Source organism: Dama dama, chromosome 4, assembly GCF_033118175.1.
Source record: "Dama dama isolate Ldn47 chromosome 4, ASM3311817v1, whole genome shotgun sequence".
NCBI classification, from domain to species: Eukaryota; Metazoa; Chordata; class Mammalia; order Artiodactyla; family Cervidae; genus Dama; species Dama dama.
Genome location: NC_083684.1, coordinates 57,269,434 through 57,296,615, shown reverse-complemented (window position 1 = coordinate 57,296,615; position 27,182 = coordinate 57,269,434). Strand labels below are relative to the sequence as shown.

At 53.3% G+C, this 27,182-nt stretch overlaps 2 protein-coding genes across 3 annotated transcripts; one reads left to right on the top strand and one right to left on the bottom strand.

The window, feature by feature from the left end:
- Positions 1–583: 583 nt before the first annotated feature.
- LOC133054470 (phospholipase A2 inhibitor and Ly6/PLAUR domain-containing protein-like) lies at positions 584–4,702 on the bottom strand. Its single transcript, XM_061139479.1, has 5 exons — positions 4,484–4,702; positions 3,069–3,185; positions 1,523–1,675; positions 994–1,137; positions 584–796 (listed from the first exon to the last, which is right to left on the bottom strand). The coding sequence occupies exons 1-5, from the start codon at positions 4,551–4,553 to the stop codon at positions 651–653; spliced, it is 630 nt and encodes a 209-aa protein (XP_060995462.1). The 5' UTR covers positions 4,554–4,702; the 3' UTR covers positions 584–650.
- A 1,052-nt stretch (positions 4,703–5,754) lies between these two features.
- XRCC1 (X-ray repair cross complementing 1) lies at positions 5,755–25,307 on the top strand. Of its 2 annotated transcripts, XM_061139478.1 has the most exons (17): positions 5,756–5,943; positions 6,903–6,995; positions 12,577–12,687; positions 19,090–19,248; positions 19,474–19,548; positions 19,644–19,749; positions 19,917–20,026; positions 20,102–20,213; positions 20,388–20,646; positions 20,884–21,000; positions 22,262–22,355; positions 22,498–22,633; positions 22,926–22,980; positions 23,075–23,214; positions 24,381–24,471; positions 24,891–24,966; positions 25,082–25,307. In XM_061139478.1, the coding sequence occupies exons 1-17, from the start codon at positions 5,893–5,895 to the stop codon at positions 25,193–25,195; spliced, it is 1,899 nt and encodes a 632-aa protein (XP_060995461.1). In that variant the 5' UTR covers positions 5,756–5,892; the 3' UTR covers positions 25,196–25,307. The 2 variants fall into 2 exon arrangements, with proteins under 2 accessions (XP_060995460.1, XP_060995461.1); XM_061139477.1 differs by lacking the exon at positions 24,381–24,471 and adding an exon at positions 24,174–24,339 and having other exon boundaries at positions 5,755–5,943; positions 19,917–20,213.
- Positions 25,308–27,182: the final 1,875 nt, after the last annotated feature.

Genomic DNA, 27,182 nt, shown 5'->3' with positions numbered 1-27,182 from the left:
CTCATGCCCTTCTCCAGGGGATCTTCCTGACCCAGGGATCAAACTGCGTCTCCCACATTGGCAGGCAGATTCTTTCCCGTTGAGCCACCAGGGAAGCCCCTTAAATGTGCTAGGCACTGCACTGAGTCCTTTTTTTGTGTTCTTTCATTGGACTCTTAAGACAGCCCTTTGAGGTTATAGCTATTATCTCTGCATTTTACAAACATGAACTCTGGGGCAAAAACAGGTTAACTAGGAGAGGTGATCATGGACTCTGGAGTCTGACCCTCCCAGCTGTTTGACCGAAGGCAAGTGAGACCACAATCCTTGCCTCAGTGTGTTCCTCTGTAAAATGGGGGCAATACTTTCAGCTTCACAGAGTTGTGATTATGACATGAGGTACTGCATGGAAAACAGTTAGCATGGGGACAAGGCAGGAAGTAATCCCTTAAGAAAAGGTAGCATCTTCCATTTCTTTCTTTCATAGATAGTGTTCCCAAGGGTTCAGACCCCTGCTTTTCTCATCCCATCTCCCCGAAATGCATCACATCACAAAGACTCAGGATTGTTCTGTTAACTTGCTTAATTTATAGACACATGGGAACTGTAGAAATTTCTAGAAACACAGCTGACAATGAATGGAGACCAGACACCACGTGGGCCTCAGTTCTTCACTCAGCCTTGCCAGAAGCCTGGGGGCTTGGACGACAGCTGGTCTTCTTGATGGTCAACAAACGAGAGCCTGAGGGCACCAGGGTCCCAGGCTTGCTGTGGCAGGCGGTCTCTGTACCACAGCCCCGGGCCGCAAATTTGATACCTGCGGGAGGGGATTATAGAGTACAGTCAGGATCTCCAATGCCTCCCTCCTCCTAGTCCAGGGTCACGTGCCCCAGGCACCTTCTCCCCCAGATCTTTGGAGCCACTCTCTCCCTTAGAACCTGGAAGAATGAGGCTGCAGTTCTGGGACTGTCTGGAATCCCTGTGCCCTCCTCCCGAATTCCAGGTGCCCCTTACCAGGCTGTGCGAGGCCAGACACGGTGACACAGTGGGTTTCCTCACCAACGCAGACCGCTTCCTGAGTCGAAGTGCATGTTTCCGTAAAGGCAGCGATGCAGGAAGGACACCGAAGGCCATTCTCTGTGTGGTTTCTCACGATCGCTGAAGAGGAGGGTGGAGGGGAAGGTAATCGGAGACGTTAGTCCCTTTCCCAACATCACAACCACTCAGGGGACACCAGTTGCTAACGCACACTGCATTTTCAGAAAACAATATTTGACTGCATTGGATCTTAACTGCGGCATGAGGAATCCAGTTCCCTGACCAGGGATCAAACCCCTGCAGAGAGCACATGGAGACTTAGTCAGTGGACCAGCAGGGAAGTCTCTGGATACTGCAGTTTACAGTCGAAGAAACCAAGGCTCAGCGCAAGGAGGACGCTCGTCCCTGATTACAGGGCAGGTCAGGAGCAGGTGCTCACAGCTGGCTCTGGTGGGGGAAGGTGGGCAGGGAGGGACTCCAGCTGTGGGGCTCAGCCGGAGCTTACCGGGCAGTGGGTCCTGGTTGCACCCATCATCCTGGCAGCAGCGCCTCCTGGACCCCATGTAGTTCTCAGTGTTCATGGTGATGGCGAAGGATCCTGAGTCACACTCGCTGGATTTCGCACACCCCTTGTAGCTGGTCACCGCCAACGAGCCCTCTGCAGGATGACCGTGGGCAGAAGGCTCAGTGGCCCCTGGTCTGGACCCTTGCCCTGGGTTGTCTCCCTCACCTTATAGTAGCTCCAGCCCATTGCTGTCTAGAGAGGTCTCTTCCAGCTCCCCAAGTTCAAGCCCCCTTTGTGCCTGGGGCATCGTCTGAATGGAATACAGGTATGCACTCCATCCTCCCCCTGTCCCCAGGCTGTGCTGGACTCTCCAGAGTGGCGCCTTCCACCCCAGGGACACCCCACTGCCATCCTGCAGGGGTCGCACCTGGAGTGGTCTTTTCCAGACCACCTGTGACTACCCCCATGCCTGTGTAATGGTCTCTTCCAGTTTTCAGTCCTCCCCTGGCCCCTGGAGTTCCTTCCACCAAATGCTGGGATGGGGCGGCCATCCCCACCTGCTGTCACACCCATTTCCTTCTCCATCTAAGGTAGACTCTTCCAGATTTCCCAGGGTCACTCCCCAGACTTCCTACCTATGGTCTCTTGCTGCCCTCCTTAGGTACTCTCCGGTCTTGCCTGGAGTGGTCTCTTCCAGTCTCCCTGGCCTTCCCCTTCCCCACCACAGATAGGGTGTCTCCTCCAGGACTAGGGTTTCTGCTCTTTACACCACGTGTTTGGGTGTGTGGAGCTCAGTTGTGCCCGATTCTTTGCGACCTCATGGAGTGTGCCCAGGGATCCTCTGTCCTTATATGTCTCTCTCTCTATGACAAATTTGGGAATCTCAGGGGGTGCAGTGGTAAAGAACCCCCCTGCCAATGTAGGAGATGCAAGAGATGTGGGTTCCATCCCTGGGTGGGGAAGATCCCCTGGAGGAGGAAATGGCAAGCCTCTCCAGTACTCTTGCCTGGAAAATCCCATCGACAGAGGAGCCTGGTGGGTTATACTCCATGGGGTGACAAAGAGTCAGACACAACTGAGCTTGCACCCAACTCAACCAGCCGTCCGTATCTCCCTCTTTCTCTTTCAGGAACAGGAGCTTGCAGCTCACATCTCTGGGAGACCCCTCGCAGCCCCACAGAGTCAACCTGATCACATTCTTTGCAACTCACCCAAGTCTGCTGTACACCCACCCCTTCTGCTTTTACATATTAGATTTCCCCCTTCTCTGGATTTCACTCTTCCCCCATGTCCTTTGCTTTCCAAATTCCCTCTTTGGTTAGAAAGTCTGTATCTGCCCCTCCTCCTCCTCTCTTTGGAGTCTCATCTTCAGAAATTCTTGGCCATAGTGGTTTCCGTCATTCCACCAGATTCTCTGTTCAACACCCACCTCGAGATTGCCTTTCCCTCTTTCCTGACATACTCATCACTCAAAGGTTCCTCCCCACGCATGGTGGTATCTGCCGCCCACCTCCCCAGCATCTGATACCAGCCCCTGCCCACTTACTTCTGTTGCTCTCAGTCAAGACAACCATGCAGGAGTCTTCATCCGGGGCACAAGTCTGCAGTTTTCCACTGCAGTTGGGACCGTCACTGGTACACACCTCACAGCTTAGCGGGTACCCTGCAGTTAGAGAGCGGGGCTCTAGTGAAAGGCGCCATAGTCTGTGGGCCACGACTCCCGAATCCAGACGGGGATGGGGTGAGGGTTCTGAAGGAAAAGTTCTGGTGTCTCCCTGTTTATTCAAGGGCAGGACAGTGGCCGCTGAATAGGGATCTGTTGGAAGCTCGGCAGGGATGCCATGGTCCTGAGAGCAAAGCTGCTTTCTGGGGCAAGGCAGAAAGCAAGTCCGATCAGGGAGCAAGTTTATGTAATTACAAGGCTGGGGACGTGGGATGCTAGACCCGCTGATAAAGCTAAGGGACCTTGAGGGGTCCTGCTGAAGTTTTCCATGGACTTAAAATTTTTTTTTAATATTTTTAATTTTCTTTTTTCTCTTGTTGCCTGTGTTGGGTTCCTGTTTCCTGTTGGTTTTTCTCTAGTTGTAGTGTGTTGGGGCGACTCCCTAGTTGCAGTTTGGGGCTTCTCATTTGTGCTGGTTTCTCCGGTTGCAGAGCACAGGCTTAGAGCATGAGCTCAGTAGTTGTGGTGAAGGGTCTTAGTCGCCCCAATGCATGTGGAAGCTTCCTGGACCAGGGATTGCACCCGTGTCCCCCGCTTTGGCAGGCAGATTCTGCACTGAAGCACTGGGGAAGTCCTTCATGGACTTGTGTGAACCTTCCCGTCCACCTGGTTCTCGGGAGTGGGATCACCTTCTGTGTGGGTACCAGGCTGTCTGAGTCTGGTAGGCAGTGGGTGCTCAGGCAGGGGTACCTTAGAGGGGATCTGCATCCCAGGTCAAAAAGAAAGATCGAGGACTAAAAGGCTAAGGGCCTGGACTCCTTGGTCCTGAGACAGCAGCCGCTGGGGGTCCAGACACAAGGTATCTCGGTCCTGGGGAAAGTGGAGCTGCCTGAACTCCTATATCTGAGGGAGGAGGACACTGGGGACCTGAACTTCTCAGAGTCCTGTGAGAAAGGAAAGCTCTCCCCCTAGCCTATCTTTTTTTTCATACTAATGACAAATACTAATCATACTCTCTGATTTTCCAGAATTCAGGTGTCTTATTTTGAGACACTGCCTGGGATACTGGGAGCAGAACCCATCCAAACCCATCTTTTCAGAGAGATTTAAACTCACATGTTTTTTTAGCTCTTCCTCCCTTGGGGACCCAGGCTTTCTACCCTTTACCCTCTGCCTTCTCCATGAATTTCAGTTCCCAGGACACCTCCTCTTCCCCTTCTCCCTTGAGGACATGGCAGAATGTTCTCTCATACTCCTTGTTTTGAGGGTCCCAGGAATCCAGAGCCCTAGTCACTTACCCAGACCCAGGAGGGTGCAGAGAAGGGTGGAGGCCAGCAGGAAGGTCTCAGGTTTCATGGAAGGCTTCATGATGGATGGATGACTGACCCTGCATTCCCAGGTCCCCAGCTGTTCTTATAGGGAGCCGAGAAGGGGCGGGTCTGGACCTACCTTACCCCTAGGCTAAGAAATGATGATATAAGCCCTGGGGGTAGTTCTCTGCAGCTCTGAGTGGGGGAGACGGAACCAGAAACCAAAAGGAGCAGTGGCATCTTGTGCCCAGGCCCCTCCTCTATTCAGCCCCAGGCATCTCATCTTCCAATCCTCTCTTGCATCAGGTCCCACCGCCCAGCCCTCACCCTCTTTTTTCTCCCCTGAAGCCCAAGATCAGAATCAGGTCATTTTGTTTCCTTTAGGGTAGAGCAGCTGCTAGGACTCAGGTACCCACCCCCACCCCGTTCTCTCCTTTCCCAAGGAGGTGCCCAGTGTGGGTGAGGCCCTACCTGTGAGCACCAAGCAAGTCCAGACTTGTTCTGCCAGGGCATGCTTGGCTCATACTCGCTTTTCTGTGTTTGGTTTGTCTCCACCTCTGACCCCAACCCAGGATGCACTTGGGTCTCTCGGAGACTGAACAGAGGGGTGCTTGTTCAGGGCATGAGGATGGTAGGAGACAGATGCCGAGTTCACAGTGGAAAACTGAGCCATGGTTGGAAGCAGTCAAGACTGGGTGTGTGTCTGGCTCGGGCACATACTTTGTGTTTTACTGAGGTCCTTTAACACTCTGTCTACCTCAGGCCTGATCTTCAGGGATCAGAGATTTTCTCGTGTGTGTGTGTGTGTGTGTGTGTGTGTGTGTGTGTGTGTGTAGGCCTGACCTTCAGGGATCGGAGATTTTCTCGTGTGTGTGTGTGTGTGTGTGTGTCTGTGTGTGTGTGTGTCTGTGTGTGTGTGTGTCTGTTTGTGTTGCGCGTGGGGAGGTTAGCCAGCCAGACAGCCATGGAGGGGTATCTTGTTGCAGAAGGCTCCCGGCTTCCTTAAAGAATCCACTCAAGTTTGCTGGCCTCTTGCTTTCCAGGCTTCAGTTGGGCGCTGAGGATGGCGAATTTCTGCTGGGGAACAATCCTGCAGGCCAAGCCGGTTGCTAGAAGTCCTGGTGTGAAATTGACCACGAGGAGGGGCTAGAGAGACGTTTGACCCGAGCTAGGCGGGAAAGGCTCGTTGCTAGGGAACTCGGCGTCTCTGGCCGCTCCCCGGACAGACGCACTAGGCATGCGCAGTGGTGACGTAACCACCGGCGCGCCGCGGTTTGAAAGGCCCGAGCCTCGTGCGCTTGCGCAGTGAAGGCCGCACGGGGCGCACCCCCTGTGAGCCCCCCAGACTCAGCCCTTCGTGCATCTTTTGGGTCAGGCGAAGCCCACACGACGTTGACATGCCGGAGATCCGCCTCCGCCATGTGGTGTCCTGCAGTAGCCAGGACTCGGTGAGGGACTGGCGTGGGGGAGGGTGGAAGAAGTAAAGGAATTCGTCAGGGGCTCTAGGAGAACTTCGGGAGTCTGAAAGGTGTGGAAAAATAATCCGTCTGCGGGGTGCCAAGAAAGAGCTTGATTGAGGTTCTTAAGAATTGCAGTTTGGGAGACAGATTCCGATAAACGGAGTGTTAGCAGAGGGAATCAGGGGCTTATGAGGACAGAGGTCAGCAGGTTGTTAAAGTCGTGTGGAGAGAATTCTAATTGACTGTGATACACGTAAAGAAATATTTGACTTTAAAGAATAAGCTGTCCTGAGTTACTGGAGGGTAAGGGTCTGATGAGTACCTGGATTTTCTGGCGCATATTCTGGATGCCTGTGTTAATACAGTAAGTGGTCAAAAGGCCAGATTCCACTGTAGCTGCGACCGGCTTCGTCAGAATTCCAAAGTGGCCCCCCCGGGTCAATCTTAAAGAAGACTTGTAGCAATGCGGACCTCGTTTTGGTTTTCCTTTCACAGAGGGGACTTTGTGGAATTTAGGAGAGTCATGGGAGAATTTCTGGGAGGCCATAGGGAATTCTGGGGAGATGTGGGATAGAGGAATTTGCTGAAAGAAAAGCAGGGTGTTTTGCTTCCTGGGAAGGAGCAGAGGTGAATTTTCAGGGGAAAATGTTGGAGGGGACTCCAGGTAGTGTGTGGGGGGATTTATTATTTTAACACTGGAAGGTTTTGTATTGGGGTATAGCCAGATAACAGTGTTGTGAGAGTTTCAGGTGAACAGCAAAGGGACTCAGACAGTCATACACATGTATCCACTCTTCCCCAAAGCCCAGAGTGTGCGGGGATTAATAAGGAAACCTAAACCTGAGTGATGTCAGAGGGCTTGAGAGAACTCTCAGAGTCATCTGAGAGCTGGGGTCATAGCTGTCATCTCTGAACCCTAACATTCCCCTTTCTACTCTTCTCTCCAGACCTACTGTGCAGAAAACCTTCTCAAGGCAGACACTTACCGTAAATGGCGGGCAGCCAAGGCGGGTGAGAAGACCATCTCTGTGGTGCTCCAGGTGATTGTGCCAGCCCCCCATCTTTTTTTTTTTTTTTGCCCTCTCTGCTGGGTGGCATGAGGGATCTTAGGTCTCTGACCGGGAATGGAACTGGAGCCCCCTGCCCTGGAACCTCAGAGGCTTAACCACTGGATCCCCAGAGAAGTCTCCCTCCCTCCATCTCCTTAATAGAAATCTGTAGGTCCAGGCTGCAGACCCTACTCTGGGGTTAACTGGCCATGAGCTGAGGCACTTTCTGATCAGTCCTCACCACCTCACCTGGACAATGAGCCTTGTGGTCCCTGTGCCCTTAGCAGGGGAGATAGGTGATCCAAGGACTAGGCCAGGAATGAATCCGTGTGTGATCCAGGTTGGTTGCTGCTCTTTTCAGAGCCTTATCATCCTCATTTGGACAAGAGTAAACCATTGCCACGCTTTCTGCCTTTTAAAGGGCTTTGGACTGGACGGTGTGTCATATCATCTAAGCCAATCAAGCTCATTTTAAAGATGGGGAAACTGAGGCCTGTGAAGGGCCAAAGTGCAGTGGTCAGTCTTAGCGACTGTTGTGGACGGCTCAGTGCTTTGGTACATGCTTGGTGAGGTTGGAGGGAGCCAAGGGAGAGGGGAGTGTGACCCAGGATGGTGACAGAATTCTCAGCAGGCGGTTCCCGTTAGGCGTAAGAAACCTGTGCGAGGAGCGAGTTAGAGTGTTCCCAGGTGCTGCCTGGGTGTTCCCCTGCGTGATCTGGCTCTCCAGGGATTCGGATGACGTTGGAGCTGTTATCACCCCTCACACATGGCGGTGCTGAGACCTGACCCCAGTGTGGGTGCTCTCGCCACCTTTTTCTTGCTTCTTTGTATCCGTATGTTGACTTCCTTTCTTTTTTATATTTATTCCTATTTGGCTGCATTGGGTCTCAGTTACAGCCTGTGGGATCTGGTTTTCTGGCCAGAGTTGGGAACCTGGGCCACCTGCATTAGCAGCATGAAGTCGTAGCTATTGGACCTCCTGGGGTGTCTCAGTCTTTAAAAAAAAAAAAAAAAATTTTTTTTTTTTCTTTATTTTTGCACACACCACATGACATTTTGGGGCCTTAGATCCTGAGCCAGGGATTGAACCTGCCTCCCAGCCCTCTGTTCCATTGGAGGCATGGATTCTTAACCACTGGACCACCACGGAAGTCCTCAACTTCTTGATTTTGGCCACATTCATCCCTCCAATGTAAGGGTGTTTGGGTAAGGATAGTGGGGACTAGGCCTACCGGATTGTGTTAAATATATTATTGTCTGTCTTACCCAGTGGCTCTGAAAATGTTTTGGTTCATAGACCTTTTTGCAACTTAGAAGCTGAGAATTCTCCTCCCGGGAATTCTCCACAAACCACAGATTTTGTGAGTTATTTTTAGACTTTAAATATCTCATAGTTCCCTAACGTAGTACATCATACTAATGAGAGCTAACAGTTTATTCACAGTTACAACTGTTTGGGAATACCCTGGTGGGCCAGTGGTTAGGATTCCACTCCATGCCCTGAGGATCAGGTTGAAGGCCCAACTTGGGAAAATACCCCCCCCACCAAAAAAAAACAAAACTGCCAGTCACCATTCTAAATGCCTCATATGGGTTAGTTCACGGAATCCTCATAAAAATCCCATGACCTCAAATCTGTTATTATCCCCGTGTTTGATGAAGAAACTAGGCCCAGAGAGATTATGAAATTTGCCTAGAGCCAGTACTTTAAACAGAGAGAGAGATGCAGGTGGCTGACAAGTTAATCTCAGGTGGAATTAAGTCCCCATCTCTCCCTCTTACTCTCCCTGTGACCTCAGGCAAATGGTTTCATTTCTCAGAAGCTGTTTTCTCATCTGTCCATGGAAGATCATGTGATCCGAGCCCAGGGTTACCGTGAAAATCCGGTGACATAATGTTTGCAAAATGCGCTGTCACCACGCAGGTGTTTGTGTAAAGGGGGGATGCACGTGTGTATTAGTGCCTGATCCTGCTGGGCTCTTTTCTGATCAGGAGCATCCCCTTTCATTCTGCACCTCTGTTGGAGTGGGAGCAAGGAGAGACAGGAAGTGGGGAGTGAGAGAGCCTGAGGAACCAGACGAGGCTCCGGCTTCTCTGCCTGGGAGACCGAGGGGGACGTGGCCTCTGTCACCGAAATGCAGGCCCTAGAGCAGGGGGGCAGCCTGAGACGGTCATCCGCTGGTTGGGATGTCCAGGTTTGCTGTGACTTTGGTACACACAAGGAACAGTATCCAAGGGAGAGCCGGGATGGGCCTGGAGCCGGGGCAGAGCTGTAGGAGTTTCAGCACAGAGACGGGCCCTGAGACTTGAGAGCGGATGGATTCATGTGTTCTTCATTCATAGCAGCGCCTTCTGTAGGCCCCGCACTGTTGTAGGCACACAGTGCCGCAGACATCAGAAGACAAACATCAGACCTGTGGAGATTTTATATTGGCAAGGAAAGACTGACAGATCAGTAAGTCAAATGTATGTCAGATGCCGCGTGCTGGGGAGGAAATTACAGGGTCAGGAGGTATAAGGAATGCGTCCAGTGGGAGAGGAGGCAGTGGAATGGGGTTTTTGACTTTAAAAAATTTTATTTATTTATTTGGCTGAGTTGGGTCTTAGTGGTGGCATGCAGTATCCTTTAGTTGTTGGACCTGGGATCTAGATCCCTGACCAGGGATGGAACTTGGGTCCCTGCGTTGGGAGTGTGGAGTCTCAGAACCTGGACCTCCGGGGAAGTCCCAAAATGTTGAGGTTTTAGCACCAGGATTGAAATTGTGGAGTTCGAAAGCCCTGTTGTCTTGTAGTCAGTGAGTTGGGTCTGAATTTCTCTGCCAGTCATTCACTGTGTGTGACATGTGAGCCATTGATTTTCCTGTCTGCATCTCAGTTTCCCCATCTGTAAAGCTGGGGGAGTTAACTGACCCTGCCTCCCCGTGTGGTCGGGAGGCCAAAGTGATGCCCGGCCGAGGAAGAGCTCTGCTCAGCGTGGTAGACAAAATAACGGCCCCCTAAAGGTGTCACAGTCTTTGCTGGTGACTCTGTGGTAATGAATCTGCCTGCTGATGCAGGAAATACAGGTTCAATCCCTCGGTTGGGAACATCCCCTGAGAAGGAAAGGGCAACCCATGGACAGTGGAGCCCAGTGGGCTACAGTCCATGGGGTCGCAAAGAGTTGGACATGAGTGGCCAACTGAGTGTACACACACAGACACACACACAGACACACACAGACACACACACACACACATACACACACGTTGTCTGCATCCTAATCCCCAGAACCTGTACATTTGTCCTTTACATGGAGAAAGGGACTTTGTGAGGATTTTTTAAAAATATTTATTTGGCCGCATTGAGGCTCAGCTGGGGCATGCGGGATCTTCTATATTTGTTGCGGTGTGTGGAATCTTTTAGCTGTAGCATGTGAACTCTTAGCTGCAGCTTGTGGGATCTAGTTCCCTGACCAGGGTTCAAACCCAAACACTCTGTATTGGGAGGGCAGAGTTTTAGCCACTGGACCACCAGGAAGTCCCTGTAAGGATCTCGAGGTGGGCAGATGGGCCTGGATGATTTGGGGGGAGGCAGGGTCATCACAAGAGTCCTTATCAGAGGAGGAGGGCGACTGGAGAACCAGTCAGAGGAGCTGTGGGGATGGAAGCAGAGGCTGGAGCGATGCCACTGCTGGCTCTGGAGATGGAGGAAGGGGCCACCGCCGAGGAGGGCAGGGGCTCCAGAAGCTGGAGATAAGATGAGGAAACGATTCACCCCCAGAACGTCCAGAAGGAACGCAGCCCAGCTGACGCTGGCTGTAGCCCGGCCTCATGACCTCTGGGAGCTTACACAGGTGCTTCCCGTCTCAGTGGCTCCCTGTGAAATGGAGATCAAGATAGCTCCTGGCTCCCAGAGGTGTCGACGTGTCTTACTGGGATTACGGGTCTGCCACACCGTTTACACATAGATGCCGCCACAGTAGCTGTGCATTGCGATGGTTAGCATCCTGTGTCCCATCAACTCCTTTCAGAAGTGGGGAGACCCCCTTGACTCATGAGGAAACTGCGGCTCAGAGAGGTTTATGTCACCCGGGGCTGCACAGCTTGGCAGTGCCAGGGCTAGATTTGAGCTCAGGCTGGCCTCCGCACAAGCCCAGGCTCGTCCCTCCGCTGTAGGGACGCTCCTGTCTGTAGCAGTGTGCCGGCTGTGTCTCCAGGCCACCGCCCGGCTGGTGGTGACGTTGCGGATCAATGTTCCTGGCTGTGTAGGGTGGCGGACTAGGAACCTTTGGGGGTCGTGGTCACTTGTCATTGTGTGAGCCAAATAATACAGCCCCAGAAACTTTCCAGGTGGTCCAGTGGTTAAGAATCCTTCCTGCAATGCAGGGGATACAGGTTTGGTCCCTGGTCAGGGAACTAAGATCCCAGGTCCCTTGAAGCAACTAAGCTCTGTCACTCAAACAAAGGCTCCTGCAACGAAGATCCCGAGTGTCGCAACTGAGATCTGAGGTAGCCAAATAAATAATTAATAATAATAAAAGCCCCAGGATGGAAAGTAGGAGATTGCTTCAGCCCCTGTAGCTGCCTTCCACCCCCACATGATTTTCTATGCGTTTAAGTCAAACAGGACTGGCATAAACTTTAGGGGAAGACTTCTACAGTCAGCTCATATTTTTGACTGTGCCAGGTCTTCATCGCTTTTGCATCGCCTTCCTCTAGTTGCATTGAGCAGGAGCTACTCTTTAATTGCAGTGTATGGGCTTCTCACTGCAGTGGCTTCTCTTGTTTTGGAGCACGGGACACAGGCTTCAGTGGTTACGGCACATGGGCTCAGTAGTTGCAGCTCAAGGGCTCTAGAGCACAGGCTCAGGAGTTTTGGCTCATGGGCCTAGTTGCTCCGTGGCATGTGGAATCTTCCCGAACCAGGGGTCAAACCCCTCTCCCCTGCACTGGCAGGGCGGACTCTTATCCTCCGAGCCACCATCTCTTCTTTCAACAAATAATCATCAAGCAGTGACTAATAACACTTCTTGCCTGGTAGCCACAGGGTGCCTGCTGCATGCCATGCCCTGTGAACGTGGCATTTATGTGCATAATCCTACAGAGGGTCATCCCTACTTTACAGATGAGGAAACTGAGGCTCCCAAGAGCTGAGCTGACACGGCCCTATAGCTAGGGTGTGGCGGATATGGGACTCAAACCTGGAGTCCGTGGTGAGCAAAACCAGACCAGGCCCCTACCCTCAGGGAGCATCCATGGGATCCTGTGTGCCCTTTGCCTGCATAGCGCCGCCAAGGAGAACTCCGGGGTGCCGGGTTAGAAGCTGGTCAGGCAGAGTCTGGTGGAGCCGGGAACATGGGTTCTAGGGTGTAGGCAATCCGTCAGTGTCTGTTTTCCAATTCTGACTCCACATCCTGTGCTGTGTGCAGGGGACTCACGGGCAGCCTGCAGCCCTGCCCCCTCTGTCACCGAGTTGACTTGGCAAGGAGACGAGGTGGCCTGGATGGGGGTTGTTCGTCTTCGGAGGTCCTCCAGGGAAGCCGGGTGGGGGGCAGGGCAGAAAGGCACTGACCTGGGCCTTGCCTCCCCTGCAGTTGGAGAAGGAGGAACAGATCCACAGCGTGGACATCGGCAATGACGGCTCGGCCTTCGTGGAGGTGCTGGTGGGCAGCTCGGCCGGAGGCACCGGGGAGCAGGACTATGAGGTAAGCTGGGCCTTGAGGTGGGCCCCCTGCTGACCTGTGCCCCAGATGCTCCCGTTGCCGCCCCAGGGTTTCCTAGCTCCTGGGCCACCTCAGCCCTTCAGAGGAGCCCAGGGCTCAGAGATAAAGAGCTGACCCAGGTGATAAGCTGTGTGCCGAAACGACGTCACAGTTGCAGAAAGAACCAAACGCACCTCTGTGTTTTACGACTCGGGCATCTCCATGACTCAGCTGGTAAAGAATCTGCCTGCAATGTGGGAGGCCCAGGTTCAATCCCTGGGTCGAGAAGATTCCCTGGAGGAGGGCATGGCAACCCACTCCAGTATTCTTGGGCTTCCCAGGGGACTCAGTAGTAAAGAATCTGCCTGCAATGCAGGAGACCCAGGTTCAGTCCCTGGGTCAGGAAGATCCCCTGGAGAAGGGAATGGCAACCCACTCCACTATTCTTGCCTGGAGAATCCCATGGACAGAGGAGCCTGGCGGGTTACGGTCCACGGGGTCGCAGAGAGTCTGACAGGACCGAGCGACTCACACTTTCACTTTGCCTTTCCCTGCTCGAGAGCAAAACTGCTTTTTTTTTTTTTTGAGCAAAACTGCTTTTATCTGATCCCAGAACTTCTCCAAGATGTCCCGGCAAATTGACATTCTGAATCGCTTGGGGCGCCTCTGTGAGCTCCTTGATTCATGACAAATGTGTAGGAGCCTTTTGCTCTATTATGAGTATTTTAAACATCCTTTTTTTAAACCAGTAAAACTAATTTGTGTAAGACTGGGGAGATCATAGTGAGCCCCTGGTGAGCCAGCCAAATGTTTTGGGGAAAAATAAACATATTGTGAAAAAGAGAGTTTATAATTTTAAGTGAACGAATCTGTTTTCTACAAGGAATGTTTTTTTCCTCACAGTGAGAAATTGTTTTTGATTGAGGTATATTTTGCGTATAATAAAATGCGCAGGTCATCATTCTGACAGATGTACATACCTGGTTAACCATCCCCCAGATCAAGACAGAGAACACTGGACTTCCCTGGTGTTCCAGTGGTTCAGACTCTGCCTTCCAATGCAGAAGTCCTGGGTTCGATGCCTGGTCGGGGAACTAAGGCCCCACATACTTTGGAGTGTGCCCCCACCCCCCCAAAAAAAAAAATGACATAAAGCATCGCTGGCCTGCCTGGAAGCTGCCTCGTGGCACTTTGGGCTCACTTCTCCCACCCTCGGCTCAGGCCACCACTACCTCTTTTCTGTCACTACAGACCAGTTTTGCCTTTCCTAGGATTTCATACAAATGGTGTGACAGTATGTAGTTTTCAGGTGTTTGTGTGTGTGTCTTTTACTCTATACTGTTCTTTGAGGTTCTAACATACTGTGTGTACGTCAGCAGTCTGTTCCGCCTTATTGCTGAGAAGTTTCACTGCAAGTGTAGATCTCAACTTGTTCATCTATGCTCTTGTTGACGGGCATCTGGACTGTTGCCACTTTTTGATGGTGGTTTTTGTCCGCACCTCGCGGCTTTCAGGATCTTAGTTCTCCAAGCAGGGATTGAACCCAGACCCCAGGAGTGCAAAGTGCAAAGGAGTGAAAGTGCAAAGTCCTCTCAACACTAGACCGCCAGGGAACTCCCCGCCACTTTTTGACTATTATGAACACAACTGCTGCGGACCTTCTTGTACAAGCCTCTGGATAGAGATCTCTTTGGGGTAAATACCTAAAAGAGTTGCATTGCAGGGTCTTCAGGTAGATCTCTGTTTTAACCTTATTAGAAATGGATCGTTTTCCGGAGTGGTTTATTCCATTTTACATTCCCTTCAGCAGTATATGAGCTCCACACCCTTTATATTTGATATTGCCAGTCTTTATTTATTTCGCTGGGCCAGGTCTTAGTTGTGGTCATATGCGGCATGCAGGATCTAGTTCCTTGACCAGGGATCAAACCCGGGCTGCTCGCATTGGAAGTGCAGAGTCCTAGCCGCTGGACCACCGGTGAGGTCCTGCCAGTCTTTTAAGTGAATATGTGTGCTGAATTTTATCAAGTACTTTCTCCATCATACAGGGTACATTCTAACCAATGAGGTTGTCCTTGAACACACATTCTTATTCTAAAGGTTCTAGGGGATTTCCTGGCGGTCCAGTGGTTAGGGTAGGAGGACTTGGCAACCCACTCCAGTATTCTTGCCTGGAGATTCCCGTGGACAGAGGAGCCTGGAGGGCTACGGTCCACAGGATCGCGAAGAGTCGGACGTGACTGCAGTGACTTAGCCAGCACGCACACATGGCAGTCCAGTGTTACGACGCCGCTGTTGTTGCCAGGGGCCCAGACTCAGTCAGCCTCTGGTCGGGGAACTAAAACCCACAGGCTGTGCAGTGTGACCAAAAATAATAGTCATAAAATAAAGGTTTTATAAGTTGCAAAAAGGCAGATTGATGGCACGTTATGTTTTAAAGAGTTTATTTAAGCAGACAACTTGAATCAGGTAGCCACAACTAAAAAATGATCAGAGGTGCTTTGTGGGGGGGCTGGGACAGACGTTTTTAGAGAGAAGACAGGAGAGCAGGGCAGAGCAGTTGTTTAATGGACTAGAGTTTGAACTTTTTTTTAACTAATTTGTTTTGGAGTATAGTTGCTTTACAGTGTTGTGTTAGTTTCCACTGGGCAGCAATGTGAACCAGCCGTCCGTACACACACCCCGCACTCTGGGGTTTCCTTCCCGTTGAGGTCAGCACCCTGTCTCTGCAGGAGGCTCTCAGCAGCATCTCTGCCATACAGGGTGTCAGGAGTATACGTACGTCAGTCCCAGTGTCCCAACCACCCCACCTCCCCGGAGCTCAAACGATTGCCTTGCTTGGGAAAATCGAGGGACTTGGCTGTTGATTTCATTTTCTTAGATTGGAGTTCATCAACTCTTGCTTAAATTTTGATTGGTTTCCTGAAGCTACCTAAGGCTTCAGAGTCACCCAGTCTAATGGTCTCCTTGTTTAAAATTTTATGTAAAATTAAAAAAAATAAAATAAAATTTTATGTAAAATCAACCATCTTTGGGACAATTAAAAAAAAAAGTTCTCTCTTCTTCTTGGCAAGCAGATTCAGATCAAAATTCCACTTTTTAATTATGAGAAGAGTCAGTGCATTTTTGGCTAAAACTGTATCTAATCTGGCATATGGATCTTTGTTGTAAACCTCTTATCTACCTAGAAAAGTGGAATGGTCAGCTCAGGGCTTTATGTTTGCAGAGTCTGGAAACCCTTATGTCAGTAGTCTCCCATTCCCTTGAGGGTTTTTTTTTTTTTAAACTTTATAATTTATCAGTTTTGGCTGTACCATGTCGTCATCTCTGTGTGCAGGCTTTCTCTAATTGCACTGAATGGGGTTTACTCTACTTGTGGTACATGGCTCAGTAATTGCGCTTCTGGGGCTCAGTTGCCCCGAGATGTGTGAATCTTCCCAGACCTGGGATTGAAACCATGACCCCTGCACTGGCAGGTAGATTCTTAACCAGTGGACCACCACGGAAGTTGCACGCTTACCTTTATGTTGTGTGTTTGATAGTATCAATATTTTGTTGTTCAGTCGCTAAGTCCTGTCTGACTCCTTGTGACCCCATGGACTGCAGCACACCAGGCTTCCCTGTCCTTCACTGTCTCCCAGAGTTTGCTCAAACTCATGCCCATTGAGTAGGTGATGCCCTCCAACCATCTCATCCTCTGTCGCCTCCTTCTCCTCCTGCCCTCAGTCTTTCCCAGCACCAGGGTCTCTTCCAATGAGTCGGCTCTTCCCATCAGGTGGCCAAAGTATTGGAGCTTCAGCTTCAGCCTCAGTCCTTCCAGTGAGTAGTCAGGGTTGGTTTCTTGTAGGATTGACTGGTTTGATTTCCTTGCTGTCCAAGGGACTCTGAAGAGTCTTCTCCAGCACCACAGTTTGAAAGCATCAATTCTTTGGCTGAGCGCCTTCTTTTTGGTCCAGCGCTCACATCCATACATGACTACTGGAAAAACCATAGCTTTGACTATACGGACCTTTGTCAGCAAAGCAATGTCTGTTTTTGAATATGATGTGTAGGTTTGTCACAGCTTTTCTTCCAAGGAGGAAGTGTCTTTTAATTTCATGGCTTCAGTCACCATCCACAGTGATTTTGGAGCCAAAGAAAATAAAGTCTGTCACTCCTTCTAGTTTTTCACCATCAATATATGCAGTCTTTGTGTGTCTGAGTCTGTAGTTTGTGGTTTTTGCTGACCTTAAATCATGGCAGCCTATTTCCTCATGCCTAATGGGGTGTGTGTGTGTGTGTTAATTCCACTCTTGGGTAATATATAGGTGAAAGTTCTATAAGGGCCTCGTTTGAAGTACATTCCTCCAAAGAGGATTTGCCCCAGCCAGCACCAGGTGATACTACATACATGGGACCACTTACATTTTCAACTTGGGTTTTCCCACTCTGATAACTAGTGTGGACTTTTGCTCCAAATCCTTGAGAGTAGAGCTCTCAGGCAAGAATACTGTGGTGGGTTGCCTTTCTGTTCTCCAGGGCATCTTCCCGACCTGGGGATCGAACGCAGGCCTCCTACATTGCAGGCAGATTCTTTACTGTCAGAGCTACCAGGGAAACCCATCTGGGGATAGGAGTCTGCAGAGAGAATTTTTCATCTTTTCTCTGCTGGGAGAGAGCTCTGGCCAGAGCTAAGGGCTCCCACTGACTCTCCCCACAAGATACGTTTCTCCCTGATTTACTCATGGAAGGAAGGTCCAGCTCTCTGCACAGGGGTGTCTCCTGAGATGCCTTTCTTCCTGAGTTGGAGCTCATGCTTTGAACTCCCCGTTCTTCCTGCTCACATCACGTTGTTGTTCAGTCACTAAATCCTGTCTGACTCTTTTCACCCCTGTGGACTGCAGCACGCCAGGCTTCCCTGTTCTTCACTGTCTCCCGGAGATTGCTCAAACTCATGTCCATTGAGTCGGTGATGCCATCCAACCATCTCATCCTCTGTCACCCACTTCTCCACTTGCTCTCAGTCTTTCCCAGCATCAAGGTCTTTTCCACTGAGTTGGCTCTTTCTATCGGGTGGCCAAAGTATTCCTACCACGTAGAACCCTTTGATTCAATCAGGCTCCGTGCCACATGAAGTCGGTAACAAGGCAGATACAAACATCAGTGCCACCCACTGTCAGTCAGGGTCCCACCAGGAGGCTGAAATCACACCAGTTAGTTTAACAGAATTTAAATATAAAGAATTAGTAACGAAGTATTGAACTAAAGAAGCCAGCAGAGGCAGATAGGACACAGAAGCAACTGCTGGGGGCAGCCACCACCCTTAGGGCTGGAGGAACAAAAGGAAGAGGTTGGAATTGTTGAAATGTGGGTGTGTTGAAGCTTGGAGGTGAACCCTTGGGGCTGAAACTCAAATCCTGAGGAGGGGGTGATCCCCAGCTGGTTCTGGACTACCCTGAGAATGTGTGGTGAGGCTAGTCCTGCAGGTCCTGGGATGCGGCAAACTGGATTCACCTGTGCGACTCCCCTCGGCCCCCAACCTCCCAGGAAGAACTGCTGCAAAAGCAGCAGCAAGGCATGCCTGAGATGCCACTCACCTGAGCTGCAAGAATCCACCTCCCTCCTCCAGCCTTGCACTCTCTCTCTCTAGCTCCCCTTGCTGGCGGAGCCTGACAGGGAGCAGCTGGCGATCAGAAATGTCCCCAGCATCCCAGAGCTGAGCCACCAGTGTGGAATTTTTTTTTTTTCCTTAAAAAAAAAAAAAAGCTTTTTAAATTGTTTTCTTTTTTCTTCTTTCCATTATATTCCTTTATTAATTAATTAATTTATTTATTCAGCTGTGCCAGGTCTTAGTCATGACACAGTTAGATCTTCAATCTTCATTACACTGTGTGGGATCCAGTTCCCTGACCAGGGATCGAACCCAGGCCCCCTGCATTGGGAATGCAGTCTTAACTACTGGGCCACAACGGAAGTCCAGAGACAGTCAATTGATAGTGGGTGTATCTCCCCTATCTCTTTGGTTTCTAGGCTGTTCCTTCAGGCCCTAACACTTCCCTTCTGCTCCCTCAGCTGTGTGTTTCTGAAAGGTCATTGTGAATATCCTCTGCTGGGAGCCCACCAATCTGGGAGGGTTTCCGAGACTGTGCAGCCCTCTGCATGTCCAGATATGGAAGACTCTGGAAGAATTTAGAGAAGGGTGGTTCAGATCTGGGAGTAGAAGGATCCCTCTGGGGCCTGTGTCAGGGAAGGACTGACAGGACACCCAGGAAGAAGAGAAGCTTCTAGAAGCCTTGAGGAGCACTGAGGTAGAGCTGGATCTGGAGACCCCCTAGTCTCTGCCCAGGCCCCTGCACTCTTCTAGTCCATAGGAGGTGTCATTGCCGCCAGCCAGGCCTGGTCCTTAGCCACTCTGCCTTTTCCCAGGTCCTCCTGGTCACCTCGTCTTTCATGTCCCCTGCCGAGAGTCGCAGTGGCTCGAACTCCAACCGTGTTCGTATCTTTGGGCCTGACAAGCTGGTCCGGGCAGCAGCAGAGAAGCGCTGGGACCGAGTCAAAATTGTCTGCAGCCAGCCCTACAGCAAGGTACCCAGGGTGGGAGCGGGGTCCGTGGTCCCATGCCATGGGAAAGGCAAGGGGCTGGTATTGAGTCCCCTTGCGATTATTATCCTTGTCATGATCAACCGGGCAGCTCCCCAGATGTGTGTCCGTTGGAGGGAGAGTCAGGAAGGGGTTTCTCTAAACGAAAGGGATGGGGGCCAAGCCTTTGTCCTTGGCCAGACTCCCTGACTCCCACCCCTCCTCTCCCAGGATGCCCCCTATGGCCTGAGTTTTGTACGGTTTCACAGCCCCCCAGACAAAGATGAGGCTGAGGTCTCATCCCAGGTAAGGTCTGCCTGCCCCTGCCCACAGCCTTCTCCCCACCTCTTCACCCGCACCTGCCAACAGCCCTCCCACTGCTCTGACCTTTGGGACCTTAGAAGGTGACCAAGCTCGGCCAGTTCCGCGTGAAGGAGGAGGATGAGAGTGCCAGCTCCCTGAAACCCGGGGCTCTCTTCTTCAGTCGTATCAACAAGACACCCCCAGGTGAGGACGGAAAGCCTGGGTCCTGAGCAAGTAAACGCTGGGTGGGGGCCTGGATCCTGGGTCACTGCTAGGTCTTGGGAACAGCACTTTGGACCCATGGATAGGAAGGAGCCAGAAGGCCTGAGAGTCCAGCCCCCTCAGCTTGGACCCGCTTTCCCCCTCTGCAGTGGCAGCCAGTGACCCGGCAGGACCCAGCTATGCAGCGGCTACGCTGCAGGCCTCCAGTGCCGCCGCCTCAGCCTCCCCGGTCTCCAGGGCAGTAGGCAGCACCTTCAAGGTGAGATCATCAGACCCTGGGGGTGCGGAAAAGGAGGAGAAGAGCTGGAGGCCTCAGCACAACCCACCCCCTCAGCCTCAGGAGTCCCCCAAAGGCAAGAGGAAGCTGGATTTGAACCAAGAAGAAAAGAAGACCCCCAGCAAACCATCAGCTCAGCCCTCACTACCTGCCCTCAAGAGACCCAAATGTGAGCAAACTGGATTCCTTGTTCCCACAGAGGGTCTGGGTCCGAGGGTGGAGGGGCGGGGATCCTGGGTCTGAGGGAGGAGGGGCTGGGAGCCTGGACTCCTGGGTGTGAGAGAGGAGAGGTGGGGGTGTAGCCCTACATTTTCTAACTGAGTCCACTCTCTGGCTTCCCCAGTGCCAGCTCCCACCCGTACCCCAGCCACTCCCCCGACCCCTGCCCCAGCACGAGGGCCGGCACCAGGGAAGCCCCGAGGAGATGGCGCTGAGCCCAGGGCCCCCCGCGCAGGCCCGCAGGAGCTGGGGAAGATCCTCCAGGGTGTGGTGGTGGTGCTGAGTGGCTTCCAGAACCCCTTCCGCTCGGAGCTCCGGGACAAGGCCCTTGAGCTGGGGGCCAAATATCGACCGGACTGGACTCCAGACAGCACGCACCTCATGTAGGCCCGCGTCCCCTCCCCTCACCCCCTGCTGTCCCTTCTCTGTCTTCCTCCATCTCCTCCGTCTTGCTCTCTCTGTCACTTCACCTCTCTGTATCCTCTGCCTCTTGTCCTCTTTCTTTTCTTCCCTGCACCCCTCTATCTCGCTCCCCATGTCCCTTGTCTCTTTGCCTTTGCCGCTCAGACCACCCTCCATTCTGCTCCCCGGCTGACACCCTCCATTCTGCTCCCCACCAGCTGCGCCTTTGCTAACACCCCCAAGTACAGCCAGGTCCTCGGCCTCGGAGGCCGAATCGTGCGCAAAGAGTGGGTGCTGGATTGTCACCGCATGCGGCGGCGGCTGCCCTCACGGAGGTAAGGCTCTCTGCACATGTGTGGTTTACACACACGCACACGCATACCCCGACCCTGCCCCTCATCCCCGTGTCCGGCAGCACCAGGGATCTGGGGAGAAATCGGGCTGTGGCCTGCCAGCCCGGAGTCAGCCGACTTCCCAGAGGAGGAGGGGCAGGGCTGGGAGACAGGGAGGAGAGGGAGGGCATCCCCGGAGGTCCCAGGAGGGCTCTGGGAAGTCTGCTTAGCAAAGGAAAAGGCTGCAGGCTGGAGAAACAGTGTTCACAAAGGCTCAGGGCGGAGAACAAAGTGTTGGGACCTGTGGGCATTCATACATCTGAAACCCCTGCTTGGTGTCAGGTTGGGCTGCCCACCGCCGGACCCCAGACATCGGTCCCTCCTTTCGAGAGCCTCTGATTTTGATGAAGGGCCAGACTTATTGTAAAATACTTTGGAGGAGGGCCCACAGGGAGAACTGCAGTGAGCCAGGGTTCTTCAAGGAGGAGAAGAGGTTTGCCAGGCTGAGCAGAGGCGGAGGAGCTGAGGCTGGGTCAGCCTGGTGTCTGTCGGGAGGAGGGGCTCCTTTAGCAGTCTGAGCCCCTGGACCACCGGGGAAGGCCCCGCCACTTTTAAGTCTTCTGAGTTTTCCCACGAGCCATGGTTCTACAGTGAGGGTGACTTACCCGGAAAGGGCATCACCAGGTTGGAAACAACCATACCATGTGCAGAAGGGGCTTAACGTGGAGACCAGGGCAGCATCGCCAACAGGTTCATTTGCTTCTGCTGCGTAGGCACTCTGCCCTGTGATTTGGGGCCACTTGATTCATCTCTCTGGGCCTCCATTTCCTCATCTGTAAAAGGGGGCTAAAAATAGCACCCGCCTCCGGATTCAGCAACTCTGAACCTGTCAGGTGTTCTGGAACAGTGCCTGGCAGTAGGAAGTTTGCTTTTGAGATTTTTCCCTTAATTGACTTTGATGCTTGAAGGAGAGAATTATTTCTGATTTTTTTTTTTTTTTTTTTTTCATTTCTGAAATGAGACATTTCTTCCCTCAGAGGGAGGGGAAGCCAGGGATTGCTGTGGTCTATGGTGTGGGTCGCTGAAGTTCCACGGGGCCCTTCTGGAGCTGGGAGGAGGGGCAGACCAGGAGGGAGACCATGATTGCACCCTGAGGGTTTATTTATTGATAGTAAATGCCAGCACCTGCTGCTTCTTAAGCCCCCGCCCCACCTCCCCCGGAGGACACGTCTGCTGTTGGTCTGAGGCCCGATCCCTCCCCCAGGTACCTCATGGCTGGGTCAGGCTCAAGCAGCGAGGACGAGGGGGGCTCTCACAGCGGCGGCAGTGGGGATGAAGCCCCCAAGGCTCCCCGAAAGGTCCATGCCCCCTGCCCGGCACGGGGGAGGGTGGAGTCGGGGAGGACATGGTAACCCAAACTCTCTGCTCCTGTCTCCTGTGGGCACACACTCACACCCTCTTTGCCCCTTCCCTCCTCCCTGGCCCACCTTCCCTCCTCAGCGCCCCCAGACCAAAGCCAAGCCCCCTCAGGCAGCTGGACCCAGCTCACCCCAGAGACCCCCAACCCCAGAAGAGACCAAACCAGCCTCACCAGGGGCCCAGGAAGATAATGATGACACTGAGGCGGAGCAGGCAGGTCTGAGTCTGAGGGAGGAGGAGCTGGGGGCCTGGACTCCTGGGTCTGAGGGAGGAGGGGCTGAAGACCCAGACTCTCTCATCTAAAAGGGGAAGGAGTTCTAAGGTTGAGCTCCTGGTCCAGCAAGATGGGGCTGGATCCCAGACAGTGGATCTGGCGGGGTGGGGAGGCTACCCCCTCACCCCCAACTGGATCTGGGGAGCAATTGAGTTGGGGGTTGGGACACCCCATCTGTGCTCAGGTGTGAGACTGGGAGGTAGGGGCCTTGAGTTGACTAAGCGTCTACTCACAGAAGGACAGGACAACGGGGCAGAAGACTCTGGGGACACCGAGGACGAGCTGAGAAGGTAGGGTGGGGCTGGGTGGTCAGGGTGGCCGCGACCTCGGGTAGAGGGGGATCCGGTCTGCACACTCCTTCCCCACCATTCTTGGCCTCCCCAGGGTGGCCGAGCAGAAGGAACAAAGGCAGCCCCCTGGTCAGGAGGAGAATGGCGAGGACCCGTACGCGGGATCCACAGATGAGAACACGGACCACGAGGGCCCCCTGGAGTCTCCCGATCTGCCAATTCCTGAGCTCCCAGGTGGGAACCCTCCCTCCCGATGTGGGGTTTGGCCCTGTCACCACTCTAAGGTGACTTGCCCCAGGCCCCCCCTGGGATGGCCACTGCCCACTGTGACTTGTCTCCCAGGCTCCTCACCCTCCTCCCTGACCTTTGCCACCTCCGTATCCTCTTAGGCCCATTCCCTTCCGGTCAGCATCCTTTCCTGCCTGTCTCATCCTGACTTCCACTGTGACCACCTCCCTCACAGTCCAGCCCCCTGCCAGACCCTCTTTAGCTTCTCACCCCCTCACCACAGGGGCCTCCCACTCTCTCAGCTTCAAGACCAACCTGGGGGCTTTAAAGAATCTGCAGGTACCCTGGCTACACCCCCGGGTTCAGCTTTGTCGGTGGGGGTGGGTCTCAGGGAACACAGATGCACTGATCCCTGTTGGGACCCGCCTCACTATTCATCATCCCAGACATGGGGGCAGGCGTCGGAGCCTCTTCTGGTCAAGAGTGAAAGGAAGAGGGACTCCCCGGGTGGTCCCGTGGTTAAGACTCCAGGCTTCCCCTGCAGGGGTCTCGGGTTTGATCCCTGGTCAAGGAACTGAGATCCCGCGTGTGGTGCAGCGCAGCCAAGAGAGAGAGTGAAAGGAGAGCCGGGCAGTCAGAGGCTCTGAGTGGAGGTCAGGGTCAGTGGCCTCTGGAAAAAGCTGTTTCCACTTGGTTCCTCATGAGTGATGGGCAGGAACATACCCTGATCCTCCTCCAAAGCCCCAAACATGACCTTGGCAACTTAACACAAAATCATGTTAAACTGGAAGGAAGAGCCACCCCGAAGGTCAAGGCCAGAGAAGGCACTGGTTAAAAGGAGTGAGCCACCCAATCGAGGAAGTGGCAGGATGTGAAATTTCCAACCCCCGACCAAGTTAAGGAACTGATTGACCTGGTGTAAGAAACCTGTTGCCACTGATAGTAATTGTATCTTTTGCCATTAGTATTAAACAAAACCCCCTTAGGCCTGCCTGGAACCACTGCTTGTCAGGGATGGCTTCTGAGCCAGGGTGTCGATGGACACCCCTCACCCCGTCCAGCCCCTGCACCGGCCTTCCTGTCCTGTCTGCGAGTGTCCCGTGGCTCCTGGCTGGCACCCCGGGACTCCAGGTATTCATATTGGCTCTCCCCGCCCCATCTCTCCCCTGCAGACTTCTTCCAGGGCAAACGCTTCTTCCTTTACGGGGAGTTCCCAGGGGACGAGCGGCGGAGGCTCAGCCGCTACGTCACAGCCTTCAACGGGTCAGTCTCCGGGGGCGGGGGGTGGGGGAGATGGATGGTCATGGGGAGGATGGAGAAGGGATGTACCCTGAGGGTCAACACAGGCTGTGGAGCTCCGTGCCAGCCCTGCTCGCTGTGCTGGGACCCTGGATGCATAGCTTCCCACACCACACCCGCAAACTCCCCATCCCCGACCCCTTCACCCCCACTTCCTCTTCTCTAAAGTGAGGCTCCTCACCGCCCTTCTGAAAGGATTGGTGCTGGCCGGAGCTGGTGCTTTCATGGATACGGCGAGCCTGGCACGTGGAGAGTGGGGGACCCACGGGTGGCCCACGGGGACGTGGGTGGGGATGGAGAGAGGACGGCCCCTGAGGATGGTTGGGGAGGAGGGCGTCAAGAGAGGGGACACCGATTCTCCGCCTCTTCGCTTCCCCCGCCAGGGAGCTTGAGGACTACATGAGTGAGCGGGTCCAGTTTGTGATCACCGCACAGGAGTGGGACCCCAGCTTTGAGGAGGTGAGTCCTGGAGGGGCAGGGAGAGGGAGCCCAGCCTGCCCTAGCACATCGTCCCAGCCCCTCCCGGCTCACGTGTTCCTGCCTGTACCCTTCCCACTGCCCCCGCCCCTTGCAGGCCCTGACGGACAACCCTTCCCTGGTGTTCGTCCGCCCCCGCTGGATCTACAGCTGCAGCGAGAAGCAGAAGCTACTTCCCCACCAGCTCTACGGGGTGGTGCCCCGGGCGTGACATGTGTGCGCACACGGACGCACACGCACTCACATGCGCACACATGGGCACGCATACAGGCACGCATACACACACACCCACACGAGTTTAATAAAGGAGACTTGGCTTGGAGTAGCTGCCCCTCCCACTCGCATCTCTGAGAACCCCCAGCAGGCGCCCTACTTTCTGTCTCCCGTTTGGTTCCACTCGCCTCTGAAGGCCGGGTCTTTGGGCCACCTGATGACTCCTGCCTTGGGGTCTCCGGAAGAACGACAGGCTCTCTGTCCGGGGCCTGGTTGGGAAGGAGCTCCTTGTTACTTCTCCCTGGTGCCTCCCTGCTTTGGCAGCGGGTGGCAGGGGATTGGGGATCTGACACTCAGCGCCACCCCTCAGCCGGTTCGGATCCCCGGAGCCCATTCCCGTGTCTCAGTTGTCCCTCTGGGGGTCCTGGGCTGCAGGCTGGGATGCTCATGAGGTGGCCTCCCTCGAAGTCTCAGCTCCCCTGGGCCAAGGACATTTACCTTTATCCAGGGCTCTCAGAAGTAGCTGTGAAACCATCCCCAGCCTGGTTTGACGTCACCTCATTTGGGAGGGAGACCTAGGGAAGGGGCATTTAAATCACCCTCCACAAATCCCAGACCCCCTTTAAGGCTTCACCATATTTAAGGTGGGAACTGACCTGGCTGTTAAGAGAATCAGGGTAGAAGGTGGAGGTGGGATGGGGGACTTCTCCGGTGGTCCAGTGTTTAAGACTCCATGCTCCCAATGCAGGGGCATGGGTTCAATCCCTGGTTGGGGGAGATCCGCGTGCCATGTAGCACAGCCAAAAAAATACTAAACACAACCACCTTTAGGACTCACCTGGTGATCCAGTGGTTCAGTTCAGTTCAGTCGCTCAGTCGTGTCCGACTCTTTGCGACCCCATGAATCGCAGCATGCCAGGCCTCCCTGTCCATCACAAACTCCCGGAATTTACTCAAACTCATGCCCATCGAGTCGGTGATGGCCATCCAGCCATCTCATCCTCTGTCATCCCCTTCTCCTGCCCCCAATCCCTCCCAGCATCAGGGTCTTTTCCAGTAAATCAACTCTTCGCATGAGGTGGCCAAAGTATTGGAGTTTCAGCTTCCAGTGGTTAGGACTATGCAGTTCCACTGCAGGGAAGATGGGTTCGATCTCTGGTCAGGGAACTGAGGTCCTGCGTGCCATTCTGCCATTTGGTGTGGCAAAAAACAAAAACTTCGCAATAGTGAAGTGGAAGGAACAATTCTCTTCCTCAGTCACACTGGCCACAGTTCCAGTGCCCACTGGCTGCTGGTCTGGACAGTGCTGACGGAGAGCCTTCCCTCACTGTAAAAGGCAGGACAGGGCAGCCCTGCAGTGCAGTGGACGCGAGCCCAGAAGCTTGGACTTCATCCTGGGGAGGTTGGGAAAGGGTCGAAGGGCAAAGGGCAGGATCAGGGCTGGGGAGCAAATGACCACAAACTTCATATCTTAAAGGAAACGTTATAACCTCCTAGATTTGGGGTCTGAAATGGGTCTCACCGGGCTAACCATCAAGGTGCAGGCAGGGCTCCTGGGGCTCTGGGAGAGAATCTGTGTCCTTATCTTTCCCAACTTTCATCCCACAACCCATGCCCCTTCCATCTCCAAAGCCAGCAACGGCCGGTGGAGTCTTTCTCACGCTGCATCACTCTGACGCTGACTTCTTGGGATTACGCTGAGCCCACCTGGATAACCTGGGATAATCTACTGGTTTTAAAGTCGGCCCGTTAGCAACCTTCATTCCTTATGTTGTCTTTAAAATTATTTATTTATTTATTTCTGACTGTGCTAGGTCTTCGTTGCTGTGTGGGCTTTTCTCGTTGCACCAAGCGGGGACTACTCTGGTTGAGTTGCCCGGGCTTCTCATTGCGGTGGCTTCTCTCATTGCTGAGCACAGGCTCTAGAGTGGGCGGGCTTCAATAGTTGGGGCACATGGCCTCAATAGTTGTGGTGCCCAGGCTTA